Here is a 16,149-nt window from a genome sequence, read left to right on the forward strand (position 1 = left end):
AATTAATGTGCAGAAGTGTTTGAGCTAAACAAATCCAACCTACTTAAACTTTATCACCTGCCAGAATAAACTAAGAAGAGTTCTATACACAAATTTCTGATAAAGAAATAGAACACCTGTGAGATACTGTAGGAAAAAAAACTGTGTATAAAAGTATTTTTTAAAACTCCAAAATTAAAAAAAAAAAATCAAAATGGGACACTAAGTAGACCATTCAAAATGCAGACATTAAAAGCAATGGTCAGATAGAATTTACTGAAAAGGAATCCTAAGCAACTTTTGCCTGACACAAATCACTGCAATGTGCTTGGGACAATACTGCATTAATAAGACAGTTGGCTACACTGTGGCGACCTGCTAATTTCTCAGGAAGAGAGGATCTGCGCTCAGGCCTGTGACATGGAGTGCTACGTAAGAGCAAAAAGCGTAGGGGAAGCAGGTCTTTCTTCTCACCGATTTTAAAACTGAAATTCCTATACAATCTTCACGGCCAGGGAAGTATACAGAGAATCTGAACAAATTTCATTCACGTTTCTCTCTTTAATCATAAAGATTTTCCTTAATGTTATATCCATAAATTTATTTCTCCTAAAAAAGCTCAATACACACAAAGAACTGATATATTTCTAGCATAAATTAAGGCTGAACAATGTTTTGATTGACTGCCAAATAATGTCTGAAAATTCTGGAAATTCTGACCTTCCAATAATAGCAACTATTTTCACTATTGTCTCTACTGATTTCATAAGTTTATCATTTGACCTAAATTCTTACCCTTAGTTTGAATTACATTGCTATTTATAAGGCAATGAGTGCAGTAAAAACTGATTAACAGCTTTTATAAATGATGAATTATGAAATTGTTTAAAAATATGATTATGTACATAGTCTCTGTGTCTTAGGAATAAAATAGCAGTAAGTAAAAACATGATATCACAGAAAGAAACGGCCTAAATACATGAAAACCTGGCTTCTAGATCCAACTTTATTATTTATTATCTCTGTGACCTTCAGCAAGTTCTCTATTTTCTAAGGCGCACTGTCTCATGTAGAACAGGGGTACTATGACTTATCCTGACTTTCGGCTTCTTGAGACTTTAAGAACAAAATGATTTATGTGAAAAGTATTTAAGCAAAATATAAAGTAGTACTATTATTCACCCAAAAGTTTTTGTTTTATGGAAAATAACACTATATAAAGTATGTATCAGATTTTCCTGCCTTCTAATTTTGAGAAGTTGATTATTCCCCAGGCAAGATATAGTAATGTTTTAAACTATGTGGAATTGTGAATTACGTGACATTGTACGTAATTAATTTCCCAGTTAGACTTACTTCTATAAACACAGCTTTTAACAGCAGTATGGGAAAACATGAACTTTGGAATAAGACATGCAAAATCTTGCCTTTGTCACGTAATAGCTGTGTGACCTAAGGCAAGTTATTTAACCTCTCTACACATCTCATCTGTAAATGAGGATAATATATCTACGTACTGTGAGGATTAAAATTAGGAGCAAACCATTTGTAATGTGCACAGTGTAAACTACTGGTGAACACTAAGCACTCATAAAATTGTGTTTCTTATTAATGTAATCATATTGGACAGAGTTCTTTTAAATACCCATTTCTCTCCTTTAAACTACCTCTTACCAACTCAGGATCTCATTAGGATTATTATGTTTGTATTGGAACATAACATCAGGGTAATCTTAGGGTGTACTGAGTGCAAGGTCTCTATGCCAAAAACCTCAGACTGGAACGTGTGTGATTCTTGGGTCCTTTACACTGTGTCTTCTCCCTCACTGTGAGGCAGTCACCTGTAAAATACCACTATCAGTTTATCTCGCTGTAGAAGAATTCCCATTACTGCTTTCTGATTTGCTCTTCCTTATCTGCAAAGTTCATAAAAACAGCTAACAAGCTTTTTAGTTTAGTACTGGGAACAAACCAAGTGTTAGAAGTCTCACTGGGAACAGGCAGGGAGCTCTCACAGGAGTAAAGGGGGCACACTATCTAAATCTTGGACACAGTATAATTTTGGTGAGGCATTTTTTGTTAACTCCTTGGTTCTTCACTACATTCTGTACAGATAAGGTTTGTCAGGTAAAAAGGGCCTGAGTGCAAAATACGTATAGGAGTCAACTTAAGAGAACAAATTCCTTACAGGTAAAAGATCCAAAAATAGACATCTGGAGTACGAGGGAAAGAATAGTTTACAGCTAACAATAGAAATGACTGCATTCAGTTAGACAAGTCCTATCAAAAATGACAATCTTCAAGTAAATAGTAAAGTGCATTGAACATTTTCTCATGAGCTGAAACTGAAATTGATTTATCACATAATTCTTATTCATAATCCTTATTCATTTAGCACTGGATAAGACAACAACAGTGCATAAAGCGAAGTGGGAGACAGAGTACCTAGGTTCTTGGCCCTGCTTTACAACTGAATTACTCTCTAATCTATTAAACAGGTTTTCTCACCCTCATTTTGTTCCTTAGTTTCTGTATCAGTAAAGAAAGGGTCAAAGTTAGAAGGAGATGAGGCCATGCAAGCAGACATTGGGTGACATGCTTTGAAGACCAAAGAAGGGGTCATAAACCAAGAAATATAGGCAGCCTCTGGAAGATGGAAAAGGCAAGGAAACAGACCCTGCCCTGGAGCCTCCAGAAGGAATGCAGCCCTGTAGAGCTATTTTCGACTCTGACTTCGAGAACTGTAAGACAATAAACGTGTGTTGTTTTAAGCCACTAAGTTTGTGGTAATTTTTATAGCAGGAATAGAAAACTAATACATTTGCCTATAATTAAATTCTCCCAGAAACCACACTCCCCTTTTCCAGAGGACCACGCAATGCCTGATTCCATCTTGAGTAAAGCCAGAGTAGAAGCAGATACTGAAAAGGACACCTTTTAGATAACTTCAGAAGTTTTGGCAGATTATGTTCTAAAACTAAGGATGCAAATGGATGTTTAACAAAGTCTTCACCTTCACATGGAAGTTTAACATTAGATATATTTTACTAGGTTACAGTCAGAGACTCAAACAATACAGGTGTTAAACACCTCAAATTTACTCAAGATAATTAACACGACGTGGGATAAGATTTCATGACTGAGTGAACAAGATGGTAACTTTATCTGTTAGTTACCTCTTTGTTATTTTGCTATGTGCACTTTGATCAATGCCCACAATAAGAACAAATGATTCTTTTATTAACTAAGGAAGAGTCTACAATGAAATTAAATGTAGGAGACTGAACAAAAACAAAAAACTTCTCACAGTGGCATTACAAATACCCTAACGAGTACTTTTCTTTAAAATGTAAATACCTGTTCCAATTCCTGCTCTGCATATTGACGTCTACTCAATTCACATGCAGCTCCCTCCCTTAGCTCTCGCAGCCGACAAGCCTCTTCCTTTGCGTAATTGATTTCATCCATCATTTTGCGCTCTAGATTTTGCTTTTCTACAGCAACATTTCTGTTTTCTTCCTGTGCCTTTTCAAGCCTTACAGACAATAAAAATGAAAAGTCCTCACAAAAATTTCCAGAATTTCATTTTTTTAATGAAGAATAAATAGGTGTCAAGCAACAGGATACATGTTTCAATCAGAATTCAAAGCATTTTCTATTAATCTTACTTAAGTTTGGATAACAAAAACAACAGCTGGCCTACCACACTACTATTTTGGTTATCTTAAGCTCAAAACACAGGGATAGCAGAGAAATACTCTTCAGCAAAGAGACTTTTAAGAAATTCATAATTATTTAAATTATGTTAAAAATAAAATTTAACTCCACATATAATTTCACCTATATTTGATTTATTTCCACTGTATTTCTACCCATTTATTCCCTAGTGCATACCTTCATAATAAATCTGTAATTATGATAATATAATACTTTTCTAAAAATATGAAACAAAATGTACATACATTCCTGATGTGTGTACTAACCTGAATATAAGTGTGTAAGGACATGCCCATGCTACATTTTCATGAATTATAACAAGACTTAGAGCTTTCTTTACTTTCTCACCTCTCTTGTAAATCCATTAGACTCTGCTCCGCAGTTTGCAGACTCTCTAAGTCTTTCATCATTTTTGCAACATGCTCTTTTGACGTCTTATTCTGCGTGTAAGCAAACCAGCACCCTCCAACACCAATTACTATAGAAACTGTGAGGATAAAATCCTTCATCCAGTTATGAGGAGGGCCTATGAAGAGAATTACAGGGATTAATCTTTGTAAGAGAACCTCAATACACAGGGGCTTTGTTTTTTTAAGTGGTAGGCATCTAAAACAAAACAAAACATAAAGATGCCCCTCCCATATACAAGCTCTAGCGTTTTAAAAATTCTTTCTTCAAACAATCAATGTGCTTATTATAACTACCTGATATTCTAGACCTGTAGGAGGGCAGAGATAAACCCACATGGATGCACCTACCCCTGGCTAGTAGAGGAGGTGGTAACAAAAGTCCTGGGGACCCCTGAAAAAGCAACAGCATCTCCAACCATGTACCTCGAGAACGGTCCTCTATGGGGTGAAAGGAGTCACAAAGAGTATCACCATTATCATTCCAGCTCCTTTCTTTCATTTAAGTAAGGCAACTGTCATGCTTTTATACACAAACTGGAATCCTAATCATTTACCAAAAAGAATTTTTCCCAAGTATGTAGCCATGTTAACTAATTAAGATTAATCAGTGATTCTCAACAAGGGTGATATTTCCCCCAGTAGACATTTGAGAATTTTTGCTTGTCACAGTTGGGGAGGGGGTGAGAGTTGTGACTTCTCTCTAGTGGGTAGAGGCCAGGGATGTTGCTGAACATCCAATAATACACAAGACAATCTCTTTCCTGCCCCGCTTCTGCCAGTAACAAAGAATTATCCAGCCCAAAAGGTGAACAGTGCCAAGGTTGATAAACTATGGGTTAAATGATGATAACAAGCATCGTTTTAGGTGACTATTTGCCAGAGTTGTCTAGATTACTAGAGGGAAAAGAACAGGATTGCTTCCCCACCACACTAGGCATGACAGTAACCTCCAGTATTGTTTCTAAACTAAGGAGTGAGGAGCCAAGGCCTACTGTCTTCAGTGACACAAAACACAAAAATCACTAGTCAAATAATTTCCTAGTTTATCTCTGTCAATACACACTAATTTTCAGGGGACTCTCTGAAGGGAAACACAATGATAAGTAACATAATATAATGCATTATTCGCTCCAAAGAGATGTAGTTTACAGTGGAAAACTGCCTAACTGGCCAAGCCTCCAGCAGGAAGACATTTTGCTTATTTGATCAGATAAAGAGCTCTATAGAAATGACAAGTTCCTATGCTTACAAGTCTAGAGTTCCTATATGTTTACATAGTGTGATAGATGCTCTATGTGAGTGACCCTCAGGGTTGCCTATTCCCAGAGGGCACACCCTCACCTACAGTGACAGAGATGCACTGCAGAAGACTGAAGTCTCAAAAGGATTTATTTTTATTTCTGCCTCAGACTGAGAGGTTCAGCTCAGGATCTAGCTCAAATATGCAGCCGTTCAGGCTAAAATATAATAAGCAGAAATAACAATAAATAGATGGACAAGTCCCAAACTCTATAATAAGTATCAAAAACCAGAAAAGATTTCAGTGAAAACTCCTCCAAAATGTATCTCTATTCATCTGACAAGGCTAGTTTTTTATAAATGTAACGTGGGTGTTCTGACTTAGGGCTCATTTATTCAATACTTCTAACAGAAACACATTAAAAACGTAATGCATCATTAACTTCTTAACTGGTTTGTTTATTAAAACATTTGTTTTCAACACTCTTTGAGACAACTTTGGTTTCTTTTCAAACGATAACACAATACTGCTTTGGCTTAGAGGGTGGTTTGTTCCTGGATTAATAAAATATAAATGTTCAGGACCAAGTTGTATATACAGACAAATTCAATAGTTTAAGTCCTGTTTTCACCAATCATACACATAAAAAAATTAGATAGAATCTCACAGAAGACAACCCCCAGTAGATTCAGTCAAAAACGTAGGACAAGGAGAAGGTTAGAAAGGGCATCATCTCTGTGGAATGCTGGGCATTTCAGCAGTGTTCTATTTCCTAGGGTTTGTAATTTCCACCAACAGTGCATTTCTACCAACTCTCACAAGAGGAGTTCCAGCTGTTTTACCAGCTGCTCTTTTAGCCAGAGCCAAAAAAGAACCACCAGTAAAGTCATGGAATCCATCCAACTACTCCAGTAGCCCTTTTTTTAGCAGGGCCACCCCCCAAGACGGTAGCAGAGAAAACTGCGAGTCTCCTAACTCCAAGAACCGAGGTAACATAAACATTAGTTTGCTAATTCATAATTTGTGGAAGCCATTTTTCTTGTATTAATTTTATTCCTTTTTGGCTTCTGAAAAATAAAACATAATTCCTCTAAAATGTGTACTCTTCACTTTCCCTCACAGCTTTCTGAAATTTTAAATAAAATAAAATACACATGTTAACATTTTCAGGGGAAAAAAATATTCCTGTCAAAGTAAAGTATTACAAGGTTGATTTTCTTTACAAATATGACATAACAAATTCTTAAATGTTCCTTTTCAAAACAATCTAAAGAACAATCAAATAACATTCTCCACCTTGAGCTGCCAGGATAGACTGCTATTTTGTAGTTTCAGTTGGGTCTTTGCTTTTAATCTGTATCTAAAAATATCCCTTTTTTGGTGATTAATGAAATTAAGTCAGAATCTATCACTTCATGCCATCAAGATGGTTAGATTGCACTATTTTTTAAAGGGATTCTTCAGTGAATATTTAGCTATAAACACAGCATTAAAACTTTATAAAGATCCAAAGTTTTAAATCTAGAAATTTAATTCTAAATTATCAACTTAGTTTTTACATCAGTAACCAGCTTTGAAAATTTCACACTCCATATTTCCATGACAGAAAATCTCACTCTACAAATCTTTTGTCTTAAGATAGTACTACCTTTCTTTGACACCTAAGAGATAATTCATCTTAGTGATCCACTACCTTACTTTTTCCTTCTTTAAATAACAGATAGATGATCTGGTTATTCTTTTGTACCATACTCTTTGAGAGAGAATACTAACGTGTTAGAGGTCCAAACAAAACCACATCCAGTGCCTTGAGCTGAAGTTTTTGTCTGTGACTCCGGTCGTTGATTTTCAACTGAGAGGTCATAAACAAAGGTTCATGTACCGCAATCCTGTTCATTTAAAAAATACATACATATCAAATAAAAATACTTGTAGTATGTAAATTTAAATATTTGAGCAACGTATTTAATACTTTACATATAAGTGATGATTACTGTAAGGGCTCATCCACGTGTGAGTTAATACTCTATTACACGTACCAAAAGCTTTTTCAGTGCAAAGTGTGCTGAAAATACACTCCTGTATGTTAATAATTTAGCTGCTATATTGATGTTTTTGTTTTCTAAGGTTACTTTATGCTATAAGTTGCTGTGGTTTAGAAATTTATCAAATTCAAAATATTTTATCATTAGTTACCTCTTGCACTGTAGTATCATTTCACAAAGAACAAAGAATAAATTACAAATAATTTATTTAACATCAATAGCAGACTTTAAAAAATAGTTCTCAATTTAGCTCATATTGCTTTTCTTTCAAAGTATCTTAAAAATCTATACCTTTACATTCTAATGTTTAAACTGTTTAAAAATTAAACAAAGTCCACTGAAGTCATAAGTGGGAAGTAAGAAGTCATCACCGGTTGGGGGAGTAAACTGAGAAATTTATGTACAGAAGTACTGAACTATTTTATTAGCAATGAAGAAAGCAGGGGGCCAAAAGGTACAGGTCAAATAAAATCACTTTGTTTTGGACTTCAAATCCAAGTAGCCCAGCAATCAACTACGATTTCTTAACAACCAAGTATGATGCCAATAAAAATCTTTTTAACATAAAGTCTAATAATAATAATAAAACTGTTAATAACAATGACAATAAAAACAAGCATGTACTATGTGCCGGGTCCTGCGCCAAGGGCTTAATCAAAATTCAAAAAAGCCTATAATATATATATAATTCCCATTTTATAGATGAGGAAACTAAGGTAGTGAGAGGATGAGTAACTTGCCCAAGGTTACATAATTAGTAAGAGGTAAGGCAGGGATTCAAACCCAAATATGTATGATTCCAACGACCGTACTCTGAACCAATATGTTTTATTTAGGAAGATATCAGAACCTCTGATTACGGAGAAGTTACAGGAACTCTTACGAGGCTTCTACAAAACTTCAGAGCGTAAAGAACTCCAACCCTGCCTTTACAAAAGGCCTTCCTTCATTCATCTTTTCCGCAGGTACCTTTCAAGTATGCTCCGGTTACACTTTTAACATGACACTTATCAAAACTGCTTAAAGGCAAAAATTATGTCTTATCCCTGTATCCCCAAACCTAGCGTGGTGCTTGGCAAAAGTAGATGCTTGATAAATGTTTGTATAATAGAAGAATGAATGCATGGATGGATGCATGAATGAAGTAATAGCAACACTATCAAGAGACTAAATTTGAGAAAGACAATGAGATGTAGTAAAAAGGAAACTATAACAGAATTTTACGCAAAGTTCGATATGAGCCCAGAGGTGGAAGTGATTCTACCTGAGTGGGTGAGGATGTCAGGGAAGTTCACACAGGTCTGAAAGGAATGAGGAGGCATGTGTCAGGTGAAGAGAGCCTTAGTATAAGCTCTGGTAATAAGAATTACAGAGTATAGAAAATACAGCAAAAGGCTTAAGATAACCATAACTAACATAAAACTAACATAATTTTGGCTACCTACTATAGATGTAACAATATTTTAATGTCACAGAAAAGAAACATAATAATGAATTGTTGTAGGCATGTGTACATCTATAGTTACCCTACAAAAAGCTCTGTAACTTACATAGTTGTTTTATTGCCCCTTTAAATTGACTCATCTAATTGCCATTACCATACAAAAGGGGTTTGATGAAGGGTATTCCAGTTTTCCTTTCTCCTCCACTCAAAAACGTTCCAACGGGCTGATCTGAAAGCTGAATGTCTACATTTATAATTTTTCTTCTGTAGTAACGTGTTCACTATTATAAAAAATTATCTTGATTGTGTGATGTTATTTCAACAATTCTAACAGTTTGAGGAATCTTTGACCACCTTTACTTAATCAAAAGAAAAAAGTGGCTATAACATTTATTGCCAAACATAGTGCAGCCTATTTTATTTCACGTTGTTACATAAAGAAACATCCTAAAAGACAACATAAGAAAAATACTATGAGTTCCTCATAATGTATATTTTTGAGGTAACATATATAACTAGAAAAGCCCTAATCCCATTTTAATACTCTACTATTCTGTTCTGTTTTAACTTAGGAACCTGTCTTCTTTAAAAGAACTATATCTTATTTAATTTTTCTCTTCTTTCCAGCATCCAGTTGCACCACGAACACAAAAGATACTCAATACACACTTGCTGAATTGACTTATCCCCGTAATTTCATCATTATGGTCATGAGCACAGCAAAGTCAGAAATACTGATGTTGATTTCAGAATACATTTAAGGGAGATGGGAAAACTCTCAACTTGATCTAAAATACAAACTTCAAAGCAACAAAAGCCACTTATTTAAATAGGGTATATAAGCAAACTGATTATAAATACAATGTGCATATTTCATCATATATAATAATTAGATAGTAATAAGGGATTAGAGACTTTTTTTATACAAGAAACAATCTAGGGAGGAATGGAACATAAGCAAACTTGTAAGGGTCAAGTTCTGGTAGAATTGTTGCAAATTTTAACACGTAAATCTATAAGGATTATTAAGTTAACTAACGGAGATTTAGAAAACATAATTTAGAAAACTAGTAACAATTAACTCCAGGCATCTAAGGGATAAACTGGTATCCTAGACTTTGGTACCAGACCTATCTGGGTTTAAAAGCTGCCTCTGACAAAATATTTAACTTCTCTCCAACTTGGTTTTTTCAATCTGTAAAATGGGGATGATAATACATACTTCATTTTAACCATGTAGCTTAAATGAGATAATACAGAATATCTCCATGTAATATACATTTAAAAATGGTTGTTATTATTTATATTTTGTTTATTGAACTTCACTTTTTTGAGATTTAACTTATGGCCACTAATATTAAGCAGTTATTGTTGCTATTAAAAGACTATCAATTAAGAAGGATTTGCACATTAATCAATTCAAACACGTCTTTTCATAAAGGTGGATCCATATCAAATGAATAAAGTTTCACTATAGTTACCAAGTGGTTGGCCCTTTGATGTTATCTAAAAAAGATGTAGTTGGCTCACGTTCTAATTCTCAAAATTACTTTCCTTGGGAATAAATTTTAAAAAGGGTCTGATCATTTAGACAAGAAAAATTCATACCTTAAAAAAATTAAAGGAACAGACATATTTATAATATTTCCTTAGAGGTCTTAGCCACAGAAGTAACTTGTAGATTTGGCATTGAAAAGTAACACCTAGCATATAATTCTCCATGCCTGGAAAAATACATTTGGATAATAAAGACCCACCTGGGAAGCGTTGTTCCTTTGACATTATTGTCTCTAAAATTCTTCTCATATTGGGGTAGTTCAACAAATTCTATCAACCACTGAAGTGTGTCCTCGAGGGTCCAATTATGAACTGCAAGAGTTTATAAAAGAGGAAGACATATTTCAAACACAACTGCTTTTAGAATTTATATAAATTATACGTATACATTTATATACATACACACATATATGTAAAATTACTATAACTTCAGAGGAAATAAAGATGTTAGATTGAATTTTTAATTCAAGTCAATCATCAGTGAGTACTAAAATGGTATTTAGCAATCTATAAGAAGCTAAAACAACAGAGACATATCTCCTACCTTTAAGGGCTTACAATAGGGAACAGAGAAGACACGTAAAACAGAACAAAACATTAGCATGGTTAATTATAAAATAAGCAACTATGCAAAGTTTGTACAGGATGAAATAATCCATTACTTCTCTGGTTGTAGAAAATTCACCAGATATCTATCTATTCTTTCTTTCTTTCATTTAGCCATTCATCCATATAACAATGTAAACCTTCTGAGTATTAGGTTCCATTCTAAGCACTGAGAACACAGCAGTCAACAAGATGGATAAAGTCCTTGCCCTCATGGAACTTAAATTCTTTTGGGAGTGGGAAGGGGCAATTTATGAAAGCAGGAAGAAAAGGGGGGGAAATTTCAGATAGTGTTCACATATTAATAAAGAAAGGAAAGATGTCAGGGTATACCTCTGTGAGGAGCTATTTGAACTGAAACCTAAAAATTGCAAGGAGCCAACATTGTGATGATCTGGGAAAAAATATCCCAAACAGAGAAACTAGTACAAAGGCCTTAAGATAGGAATGAACTAGCTGTGTTTGAGACATAGGAAGAAACCAATCAGAGAGGCCAGGTCACAGAATTTCAAAACTTCTGGATATTTTTCTAATTTCAAGAAGAGGGGGGGTAAAATAATCAATATTTTTAAAATATCAGTCTTCAATGTAGGGAATGGTTTGCAGGAGACAAGACTGAAAACAGAGAGAAATAAGGAGAACATTTCTTATAGAACAGTCTAAGCAAAAGAGGCTATTGCCTTGGACTATGGTGCCAGTAGAGGATATAGTGACAATGGTCAGATTCAGGACATATTCTGGGGTTAATGCTGCTAGATGTGCTGATGAAATGGATGGGGATTGGTAGCTAGAGGAAAGCCAAAAAAAGTACAGAGGGTGGTGCCGTAAACTAAGATAGGAAAGAATGGGGAGGAACAGATTGGGGAGGAACAGATTGGGGAGGTAAGTAGGGGCAGGTGACAGAGATCAAAAGTTCTGTTTTTAGACATGTGATGTTTGAAATATGCATGAGACACTTGAAGTGTAGATAAACAGTAGCAAGTCTGGCGCTTAGGGAAGAGTAAGGTTAGGAAAAGAGAGAGAAATTGGGAGTCGTCAGCATACAGATGGTCTTTAGACTGAATGAGATCCCCAGAAGAGTGAGCATAGCTATTAATGTATTCTAGGAGACTGGCCCTAAATCATGAAGAAAATGATAGCTAACATCTCTTCCTCCCAGACACTTATTTTGAATTAAGCCCTTCATATACATTTTTTCCTTTAAGGCTTTAAGAAGAAAAACTTATGAGGCCCGACATGATTATCTATCTCCATTATGGAGATAAGAAACTGAGAAGTTAAGAGACTAAAATAGTCAGCAGCAGGACGGGATTTGAACCCAGACCGAATGACCTCAGGACTTGACTCTATGCTATTCTGAGATCAATAATAATAAATAGCAGTAGAGATATAAACAAGCAGTTAAACATTGGGAGCAACTCAGACATTTCTGCTTAAGGAGTATAAAGGACAATGATGGGCTTATCCACAGGAAAGGATGCAAATGTGCTTGGAAAATGAAGAGAGCTCCATACTGTCTGCATCTGAGAGTCTGGGAAAACAAAGATCACGCAAAGGTCAAAAGAGAGAAAAGAAAACAAGTGAGAAACAAAAGCAGAACTAGGACTCCATCTGTGGATGTATAAATCTGAGAAAAGATCTTCCTGATAAACTACAGAAAATTATGAATTAACTTTTGCAAGCAAAGCTAATTTTTCACAATATGCCTTTTTCATTAAGTGCTCTTTAGAGGAAAAGCTTAAATAAATCATAAACAAAAAATTAACAAAAGTTCATTTAAAAAATACCTATGATTACTGATAATTTTATACTGAGACAAAGCTTTGACTACTTTTTTATGTTCTCTCCTTCATGTGTTCCTGCCACAATCTTGGACATGTGCCTGAGGCTGCCGTAGCCATTTAGCCAAAGAACTTAGAATATCAGCCAAAGATTCAGGCCCGGAGTGCTTCCCACTGAATTTAATACATTCAAAGTAGCTTTTTTAAAGCTCTTAAATTTCTTCCTATTCAAGATGCACTGCATTGAGAATTGCCCTGTCTTGACTGCCAAGAAACTGACAGTGCAGCTGCACCTACACACCCACACAAAACCTCAGCCAAGAAAACAGGATAAGATTCTCTCTGTCATTTCTATGGCTGTTCAACTGATCAACAGCAAAAGTCCCTGCTCTAAATGCTTCAGTACATCAAAATATTCACTCAATTCTAAATGAGCCAGGATAGAAAGGAAGAAAAATCAATGAAAAAGTGTTCAAATCCTAGTATTACTCCACCTAGCAAATAGAATATTATAGTGGTTCTAAAGTACTTTTCTTTACAATGACTGTTTAAAATAACAAAATTTTAACATAGGGCACACAGTTTACTTTGGGGGAAGGCTCACATCTTGAGATGTCTGGTTTCTTCAGTGATGCCTAGTAAATACCTTCCCTTCTTCTTCTCATGACCAGGACTTGAATTTTAATATTAGCTTGCTCTGCTCAAAAAACACTAGCTGTCTTTCAATTCTTAGGCGAGATCATACTATGTGCTTCCTCAGGGCCTTTGCACATACTGTTTCCTCAGTATGAGATCCTTTTCTCCATTTCTCTGACTCATCTTCACCTGTTTACTTTATTGAGCCCTCCTATTTCAGTTAAAACTTTAATTCCTCAGGAGAAAGCTTCCCAAACACTGCTATATGATTATAAGTCACTCTGTACTTTTTATGCACAGCATTTAACTAATAATAATTATTTATTTGTATGATCATTATTTCAACATCTGTTTATTCCACTAAAGCATAAGTTTCTTTTTTTTTTCTTCTGGGAAATATTCACCTACAGCTAACATCTGTTGCCAATCTTCTTGTTTTCTGGCTTCCTCCTCAAAGCCTCAGTACATAGTTGTATGTTCTAATTGTAGGTGCTTCTAGTTCTTCTATGTGAGCTGCTGCTACAGCATGGCTGCTGACAGACGAGTGGTGTGGTTCCGTGCCTGGGAACTGAAACCGGGGCCACAGAGGTGGAGCATGCTGAACTTTAACAACTAGGCCATCAGGGCTGCTCAGCATAAGCTTCTCACTCACTATTCTATCCCTAGCACTCGGTACAGAAAAGGTGCTCAACAAATTATCTGTTGGATCCTCTTGAGTAAATGAAGTACATGTTTCATTGACAAGTATTATGAAAACCTACTTTCACATTTTAGTGAGGAGACCCAAATGAACAGAAATAGGAATTTGTCTGTGTAAGAAATTCTTGATGGCAAAGGAATTATTCATTTAAGAAGTATCTGGAGGCCAGCCCCACAACCTAGAGGTTAAGTTCAGCATGCTCTGCTTCGGCAGCCCAGGTTCAGTTCCTGGGCACAGACCTACACCACTCATCGGTGGCCATGCAGTGGCAGCAACCCACATACAAAATAGAGGAAGACTGGCTCAGATGTTAGCTCAGGGCTAATATTTCTCAGCAAAAAAAAAAAGAACTATCTGGTTCCTTATTACCTGCCTCTCCTTGCTCTTTCACATGTGCTGTTGCTAAATAGCACTTCCACCAGAGAGCAGGCAGAGAAGGATATTGTGTTCCTTTAAAAAATGTATTTCCCTATCTGTAAAGCTACTGAAACGCCAATTTCTACATTGCTAACTTATATTGTTTCTGCTAGAAACTGTGGCCAATGTTATATCGGTTAGCATCTCTGAGTGATTTGGGGCAATTTACTCCAAGACCAATAAAAGAACTCTGAAATGAAAGAGACCTCATTCTAGTCCCAGCTGTGTCACTGATTCACTGTGACATCGCAGACAGGTTATTTAACTGTGACTTAGTTTCTTAACACACAAAAGAGTGAAACTGAGTTAAACCATCCTTAAAATTCATTCAAATTCTGTTTCTGTAATTGCACTAGAACAAACAAGAGTGCGTGTTTAAAATACTGCTAAACTGTTAGCCTAGAACAGTAGATTACAGAATACTCAGGGGAAAAGTCACTCTAAGAACTTTCAGGGCAGCAACAAAAACTGCTGCTAACATTTATTACATGTTTATTAAACACCAGGAGATTTGCAAATGTTCTCTCAAATAATCACTGCAACAACCCTTTGAAGTAGGTACTTGTATCATCATACTGAATCTAAAGGTTTATGAAGGTAAGGTTCTTAATTAGGTATAACAGATAAGCAAATGATGAAACCAGGTTTCAGACCAGGTTTGTTTCTAGCATTGTTAACCACTGTGCAATAACTGCCTCTTTAGAGTTAGGTAAGTAGTCCCAATAATCAAATTAGGTACCACAAGTAGAGAGTTTAAGCTCCAATCGTATTTGCAGCTTTCTGAATGTACCATATTCCCCCAACCACTCCTTCAACCTGGAATGGCTTTCCCTTCTTCTTCCTTCTTTGCCAGGCTTGCTCTTCCTTAGCCCGTAAGACTCAGATCAGAACTCCCTCCTCCACAAAGTTTTCCCTCTCCATCCATTTCCAGACTATAGTTTCTCTTCTTTGTGCCCCTTGATGACCTGTACACATATCTGCCATAAGATTTATCACATACTTCAACACAGGATTTTACATTTTACTATACACTTTCAACATGCATTCTCATTTAACCACCTCAATAACCACATTTGAGAAATAGCTGTTATCTCTACAGTCTATACAGAGAACCTTGCCCAAGAAAGGCCAAGTAATCACACACTTGTTCATATATCTCTAGCAACCAGGAGAGCTAGAATTTGAACTCTAATCTGATCCCAAGTTCACTATCAATATAGATGGCTCCTGATTCAGAACAAGAGCTGACTGTTTAATACTTAAAATACATTTTCTCTTAGAATCAAACCTTCTAGACATACAGTACTAATGTAATACAAGAGTTAAACATTATATATGAACCATCTGCCATAGGGAATTGCATTAATGGATTCAGGATTCCACTAGAGACATCAAATACACATCGCGGCCTACTGAAAGCCTGGAGATAGTAACACAATAGCTCAATGGAGCTATGTCAGTTCATCATGGGGGTGACTCCCATGACTTGAAAAAGGGGCTCTAACAGCCTGAAGGACAAGATTTCAAAGAGGCAGGGGATTCGGAGCTGAAGCAGGACTCTAGAGCAAAGTAGGTCGGCGGATGACAGGGGAGAGAGGGGACAGAGTGGTGAGTGAA

General features: G+C 35.8%; 1 protein-coding gene across 2 annotated transcripts in view; it reads right to left on the reverse strand.

The window, feature by feature from the left end:
• Positions 1 to 16,149, reverse strand: part of STIM2 (stromal interaction molecule 2) — a 167,346-nt gene that overhangs the window by 21,730 nt on the left and 129,467 nt on the right. For both annotated transcript variants that reach the window (XM_046656689.1, XM_046656688.1), the window contains exons 4-7: positions 10,593 to 10,704; positions 7,120 to 7,235; positions 4,045 to 4,222; positions 3,337 to 3,514 (exon numbers count right to left, since the gene is read on the reverse strand). In XM_046656689.1, the coding sequence (XP_046512645.1) occupies positions 3,337 to 3,514; positions 4,045 to 4,222; positions 7,120 to 7,235; positions 10,593 to 10,704 (584 nt within the window). The remainder of the gene's footprint in view (positions 1 to 3,336; positions 3,515 to 4,044; positions 4,223 to 7,119; positions 7,236 to 10,592; positions 10,705 to 16,149) is intronic.

Source organism: Equus quagga, chromosome 3 (genome assembly GCF_021613505.1).
Source record: "Equus quagga isolate Etosha38 chromosome 3, UCLA_HA_Equagga_1.0, whole genome shotgun sequence".
In the NCBI taxonomy this organism is placed as follows: Eukaryota; Metazoa; Chordata; class Mammalia; order Perissodactyla; family Equidae; genus Equus; species Equus quagga.